This window comes from Scyliorhinus canicula, chromosome 15, assembly GCF_902713615.1.
Source record: "Scyliorhinus canicula chromosome 15, sScyCan1.1, whole genome shotgun sequence".
Taxonomy (NCBI): domain Eukaryota; kingdom Metazoa; phylum Chordata; class Chondrichthyes; order Carcharhiniformes; family Scyliorhinidae; genus Scyliorhinus; species Scyliorhinus canicula.
The window spans coordinates 7945546-7953024 of NC_052160.1; the positions used below are offsets into that span (position 1 = coordinate 7945546).

The 7479-nt window shown below is 40.1% G+C and overlaps 1 protein-coding gene across 1 annotated transcript in view; it reads left to right on the plus strand.

The window, feature by feature from the left end:
• Window positions 1-7479, plus strand: part of LOC119978145 (bromodomain-containing protein 8-like) — an 86755-nt gene that overhangs the window by 36889 nt on the left and 42387 nt on the right. Inside the window, exons 19-21 of the mRNA XM_038819585.1 lie at window positions 3139-3316; window positions 5140-5244; window positions 7431-7475. Coding sequence (XP_038675513.1) covers window positions 3139-3316; window positions 5140-5244; window positions 7431-7475 — 328 coding nt within the window. The remainder of the gene's footprint in view (window positions 1-3138; window positions 3317-5139; window positions 5245-7430; window positions 7476-7479) is intronic.

A 7479-nucleotide genomic window follows, 5' to 3' on the forward strand; every position in this document is an offset into this window, starting at 1 on the left:
GGTCGTCATGGCAATCCAATTTTAGTTTTGAATTCTGCCGTAGTGGGATTTGAACCCTGGTCCCTGGAGCACATCCCTGGGTCTCTGGATTAATAGTCCAGTAACAACACCGCTCCGCCACCACCTCCACATGACAGAAGTTTGAGAGGGTTACAAAGCCCAACATAAGCCTCAATTGGTGCACAGAGATGTCTGTAATGCAAAAATACCTCATAACCTTGAGTTATTTGTGGTGTGCTTCCTGATGGTGAAATTGCTCTTTGTTGCTATACCTATTTTCAGCTATTTGCTTATTGATCATCAATGCTCCTTTTATTCACCATCCCTTTCAAAGCTCAAATGTATTTTTGTAAAAAGGATCACAACGGCAATGTTATCGACCAAAACGTTAGATTGTAATCTCTAAAATTGTTGTAACAGAAATGTTTTTAGCATAAAAGTATGTAACTCTTGTAAGCATTTTGTTAACCTACACTGCAAAACGTTTATTAAGGTTCCATGGAGAGTAATGAGTAATGAAGAGTCATTCACCTGAGGAAGGAGCAGTGCTCCAAAAGCTAGTGATTCGATACAAACCTGTTGGACTTTAACCTGGTGTTGTAAGACTTCTTACTGTCCACCCCAGTCCAACGCCGGCATCTCCACATCATGTACATGTAATGATTTGGCCGTTGCTATTAATTTATTTTCAAAATCTCAACCCAGGCATTTAACCTTCACTCGTGCATGATGTGTATGTTACAGAGCCATCAGAAAAGCGCACGCATTTATATCTATTTATAAGTAAACGTAGTGTGCAGAAGATTTCTGCTGTATAAGTATAAACATACCAGTACATAGGAATAATTTTTCAGGGGGATGCAACATATTGGAGTATCAGAATGGAGAACCCTACATTTCTGTGTTTGCAGTCTGAGTTTTATTTTGCTTTGGTGAAGTGCTGAATGGAAGCTTGGTCTGAATATGAATGAGGAAGTGATATGCTAAGGGACCTCGACAAATTGATGCAACCGTATGCATGAAGCAGCACAGATTAATGATCCCCTGTCACTCTGTGAAGATTTATCTTGTTGCCATCAATTAATGTGGCTACAATTAGAAGCTGATGACACGAGGAGTAATAAGTGGTCCATAGATTGAAATCTCAGTTATAGTTTCTTTTCCCCCCAGCATGAGCTCAGGAATCCGAAAAGTCATTGAACAGTCACTGAGACATGGATTGCTATTCCATCTTTTTTGTTTGAAATATGTTTTCTGTTATGATGAGTGCTAATTGAGGGATTTGCTGATGCAATGAGGTTAGCAGAGTATCTTTTTGTTAAAGTTTAGCCCAACCTGATCTGATGAAAGTTGTCTCGCCTTGATCTGATCGATCCTATGAGAAACAATCTTTCATCGTCCCAACCCAATTCACAGCATCAAACTCCCAATAATGCAAAGTAAAGTTGGAAGAAGTTTTCAGTGCAGCAAAATAGCAATACTTTGTGTCTCCCCAAATAGCTTCCTGCCAAATTGGCACAATAAAAAGGGGGAAACGTTCCATTTTTCAGCATTTGCAACTCCCCTTACCTTGAGTTTAAACTTTCACTTTTAAAAGAAAATTGAAGTGTACGTTAATGGGTTTGATTCTCAACCCCATACTGTTGACAACTCTGTAACTTAACAACTGTGCGCTGAATTTGGATGGTGTGGGTGATTGAACACATAACATTTATGTACATGGTGTTATGGGCCAGGGTTTCGAAAACTCCAAAGTATATTATGGAGTTCGCCTGACCTATAACTGTTTGTTTAATTTGGCTGGGAAGAGCAGAAGAGCCTGCCTTTCAGGTGTTAGTCGACGATCTTCTTAGGCGCTTTTAATCAAAAAAACAAGCTTTATTCTAAGAATTTAGTTAACATTTGTATAAACACACTCAGCAAGAACTTTTATCAATTACAAACACACAGACCCCACACAGCTACAGTAATCTATGTATAACCCTTAATGAATTCCCCCTTAACTGTTCCAATTAAATAACAAAATCCAAGTAAAACCAGAAACCCCTTTTCAAAGGCATGACCCAGCACACGGCATTCTCACTGATATAAGATTTGTTATTGGTACTCTGTTCCCCTTTTCACACAGCAGATTTGAATTCCTTCCAGAAAGCAATCATCTCTTTTAGTTACCAAGTAATCTGTGACAGCTTTTAAAATGAAGATAGAGAAAAACACTTCTTTCAACCTGTGCAATTCCAACCAGTCTAAAACTCAAAGTGAAAGTAAAAACTGAGCCACAGCCCAGCTCCACCCACGCAAATGACATCACTGAAACCATGTGACCAGACAAAAACCTTTCTTAAAGGAACGCTCCCATGACGATGGGTTTTTTGGAGAGTTGTTCAGGGGGTTGGCTGCTGTGCAAATACCACAGGAGCCACTTTTGTTTAGCAGCATAACAGGAAGCCCAAGAGTAGTAAATTTACAAATACGAAGGAGGATCTTGGTAGATGTAATTTTTTTTTTGTCCTTTTTAAAAAAATTTAGAGTACCCAATTCATTTTTTTTTCAATTAAGGGCAATTTAGCATGTGCAATCCACCTACTTTGCACATCTTTGGATTGTGGGGGCGAAACCCACGCAAACACGGGGAGAATGTGCAAACTCCACACGGACAGTGACCCAGAGCCGGGATCGAACCTGGGACCTCAGCGCCATGAGATTGCAGGGCTAACCCACTGTACCACCGTGCTGCCCTATTGGTAGATGTAATTGACTCTTCCATTTTTATATACTATACAACTGGACCCTTTCTTAGCTACTGGACAATGGAGCATAAGGTTAAGCTGAGTATACAGTGCAAGACTTTTGGCAATCAAGAACCATGGGAACGTAACATCAAGAGGCATTGTGGCTATGGACTTACCGGGAACGTTAATCTGTACTTAGTGATAAGAATTGATAATGAGAAATGATAATGGTAAGAACTTTGGAAAATTCAGCGTTATTTATGTACAGTAAAGTTTTTGTTGTAGTTTGATTTTTAGTGTAAAGAATGACCATTAAATATGATCCCCAAAAAATTATCTCGTGGGAGGGTGATCATGGTAGAGAAGGGTTGCTTGTACTGATCACTGTTTAATGTCATCTTTACAGACCAATGGATTTATCCACCATAAAGAAAAATATTGAGACTGGTTTAATTCGCACAACTGCAGAGTTTCAGCGGGACATAATGCTTATGTTCCAGAATGCAGTGATGTACAATAGCTCTGACCATGATGTGTATCACATGGCATTAGAAATGCAGCGTGATGTCTTGGAGCAAATCCAGGTAGATCCACAACTTTTAATATTTTGCAAACCTGAGGATGGTCATGACATGTAATTTCATCCAAATAGTTAATGAACTAACCCATGTTTTCTTTTTAAGAAAACAATCCTTTTGTCGTTGTAAATATATGAAGTTATAAATGGGAAGAGGTGGGTGATGGTGGGGAATCATTTGGAAACTCATTCTGTAGCCTCAATTAGATCCAAGTCTGAACACGCCATTCCTGAAGTTCCTGCGATAGTAATTTTATGGTTCATTGTCTTTACAGTCAAGAACAGTACGGGTTAGGTTTTTCCATCACTGCTTTACTTGTATATGTTTTTAGTGGTGTGACCAGAACTGAACGCCATTTTTTTAAGTGTGGTCCAAGCAGTGTATTGTAAATCCTGAGTACAATCTGCAGATGATGTACTTTTGCTATGCCAGTAGTGATCAACCCCTCAGCTAATGGGTAGGTGTGACTAATTGGAAATCCAGATGGGGATAATTGGATTTCTGATTAGTAAATTAAAAAATAATTGGCACCATTGTTGAGTATGTGATCGCAATGCTAATATTCAAACAACAAACAACCTGTTTGCGTGTTTGCTGGTAATTAGTAAATTGAAAAGGAAAGTGAGAAAGCATGTTTTAATGATTAAGAGTGCTGTCATTGGGCGGCACGGTGGCACGGTGGTTAGCATTGCTGCCTACGGCGCTGAGGACCTGGGTTCGAATCCCGGCCCTGGGTCACTGTCCATGAGGAGTTTGCACATTCTCCCCGTGTCTGCATGGGTTTCACCCCCACAACCCAAAGATGTGCAGGATAGGTGGATTGGCCACGCTAAATTGCCCCTTAATTGGAAAAAATAATTGGGTACTCTAAATTTTAAAAAAAAGAGCGCTGTCATTAGTGACAGATGGTAAATATTTAAGTGTGTGCATGTAAACTACATTTACTTATATACTGTAAGTGCATACAAGACATTTTGCACTAATATTAGTGCATGTAACGCAAACGGTATCACCATATCAGCAGATCTATCAGGCAGCACTGAACAATACACAGCATCCTATTACTGTTTTACTTTTGAATCTCCCATGGCTGATTTATTCTGATTCTGTTTACATCAGTGATGTGCGTTATGGTCCACTATACATTACTTAATATTAATAATCTTTATTGTCACAATTAGGCTTGCATTAGCACTGTGATTAAGTTACTGTGAAAAGCCCCTAGTTGCCACATTCCGCCGCCTGTTCGGATACACAGAGGGAGAATTCAGAATGTCCAAATTACCGAACAGCACATCTTTCGGGACTTGTGGGAGGAAACTGGAGCACTCAGAGGAAACCCACGCAGACACGGGGAGAACGAGCAGGCTTCGCACAGACAGTGACCCAAATCGGGAATCGACTGTTGCGGTGAAGGAACAGTGCTAACCACTGTGCTACCGTGCCGTCCTATTACTTGATATCTATATACTTGACATCTATGTCAGCGTTGAAATGCATTTGCTTAGGCAGATTTCATTGCCTGTCTAAATCCACTGTCACGCCTCTAAACTCCAGTTTTCATTATTTAACTATTTAGGTGGAAATTCTTTACTTTTGGTAACATTTCCAAATATTCCCTTATAGTCTGATTATTGACTTAGCTGAGAGGTGCAGGCAAGAGGAGTGTCAAGAACTGCAAAAATCCCTTGCCCTTCTTCAATTGGGGAAAATACCCTTAAATGATGACACCATTATGCTTCAAGAAACAGTTATGATATTGCTTCTGTTTAGGTTTAGCACTACTGTTATCTTTCTCCCTGATTTTTTTTCCCTCTCTGCCCTTTCAGCAATTTCTAGCCACACAGTTAATAATGCAAACATCGGAGTCTGGAATCAGTGCTAAGAGCCTGCGTGGGCGAGAGTCAACTCGAAAACAGGATGCTGCAGAAAAGGTCAGTGTATGTCTGAAACACAAGGTCTTTATAAAGAGCCAGGGCCATGAATTCTGTTAGTCTAAAATGTTAAACAGTGAAACCTGTAAAATTGGTTATTAAATAACAGACATTACAATAAATTAATCACTTAGATTTCACCTTTTATGAGGAAATTCCCGAGTCAATCACAAGCTGTACACCAGCTTGTAACAGTAACCCTGATTCGAAATTAAAGCTTGGCCTGTAACCAAAAGACAACATTTTCAAATCGGCTTAATCAGATGTGCGATGTGACAGATCAGCTGTGGTATTTGTGAAGGGTCAGAATCCAAAAGAAAAGCACTGCAGGAGTGCTTTGACGATAGTTCAGAAAAGCTTAGGCAGCACCCAGGGTTGATCATGTTAGTATCATTGGTAGCATTATTATTTAAGTATTGAAGGGGACCAGATGAACCCAGTGTTTTAAAAAAAAAGCCACAAACCATTGTTTATATTGCGCATGTTACCTATAGCAATGTGATTGTAATTTAAACAATATAATTGCACTATTCTCATCATATTTTAATTTAGAAAATCACCAAAAATTACACTTGCTGCTTTCACAAGTTAGTGGATCTGGAAATTGATGGCTGAAATTGCTGAATTAATGGCAGGACTTCTCGAATAACAATAATTGAGATACTTTGGCATGAGGATAGAAAGCAGGAGGGAAAGGGTGCCATGTGGCACAGTGGTTAGCATTGCTGCCTATGGTACTGAGGACCCAGATTCAATCCCGGCTCTGGGTCATGTCCTTTGGAGTTTGCACATTTTCCCCATGTCCTCCAAAAATGTGCAGGGTAGGTGGATTGGCTACGCTAAATTGCCCCTTAATTGGAAAAAAATATAATTGGGCACTTTAAATTTTTTTTTTAAAGAAAGCAGGAGGAAACATTGTAAAGTAACTTTTAGTTACATAATCTGATCCTTTTCCCTCCCCACCCAAATGCCAGATCAGAACAAACCCAGGTTCTGTCTTTGGTTATATCGTTGCAGTTGCGACAATTGGTCTTGCCGCCTCTGAGCGAAGAGTTGGGGGTGGGTTGGGATATGGTCAGAGGAGAAAATTGGACCTGTTTTCCAATCACCTCCAAGTGATCATGCTGAAAACTACCAGACTTGTAGATATGAGACTAGGAGAGTGTCTGTTTCAACTGCAATGAACCCGCTGTGAAAATGCTGGATAGCACTCCCTGGCCCGACTAATGCATCTCTGGTTTTGCCACTTGGGCAAGATACCATTCCTGGGGCAGCACGGTGGCACAGTGGTTAGCACTGCTGCCTCATGGCGCCGAGGTCCCAGGTTCAACCCCGGCTCTGGGTCACTGTCCATGTGGAGTTTGCACATTTTCCCTGTAGTTGCGTGAGTTTCGCCCCCACAACCCAAAAGATGTGCAGGCTAGGTGGATTGGCAATGCTAAATTGCCCCTTAATTGGAAAAAATGAATTGGGTACTGTAAATTAAAAAAAAAAAATACCATTCCTGAAATTGCAACTAAATTAGGTTAGAGTCAGGGCGGCGTATGATGCAGTGGTTAGCACTGGGACTGTGGTGCTGAGGACCCGGGTTCGAATCCCGGCCCTGGGTCACTGTCCGTGTGGAGTTTGCACATTCTCCCCGTATCTGCGTGGGTTTCACCCCCAGAACCCAAAGATGTGCAGGTTAGGTGAATTGGCCATGCTAAATTGCCCCTTAATTGGGAAAAAAAATAATCGGGTAATCTAAATTTATATTGAAAACAATTGGGTTTGAGCCTGAAAGCGATAGTGAAGATAAACCAGCAGAACATTTTTGGGAAGAGTGGTGACACTTTTGGACAAAAAAAAACAAAGAATAATTTAAGTGAAAATAAAAACTGGAAATGCATTTATTTGGATCTTAGTAAATAGAAATAATTAACAATTCGGTCTTTAGATTTTTATCGGAGATCAGAGTTAGAAATGGTGACAAATGTCAAAACTGCCAAAACTAAAAAGATTTTAAAAGAAGCCAATTCCTTTTTGAGGTCCTTACATTTCCTCTCTCACTGACATCCATCATTTAAAAAAACAAGTTGCGCTGCTACCATTTTTTAACGTATTACCACAGTAACACATTGAAATACAAACATAGAATATTGCTTCAGCCATTCATCAAGTGTTTTTTTTTGTTTGTCCTTTAACAGGACAGTGTCCCCATGGGCTCTCCTGCATTTCTTCTCTCTCTCTTTGTAA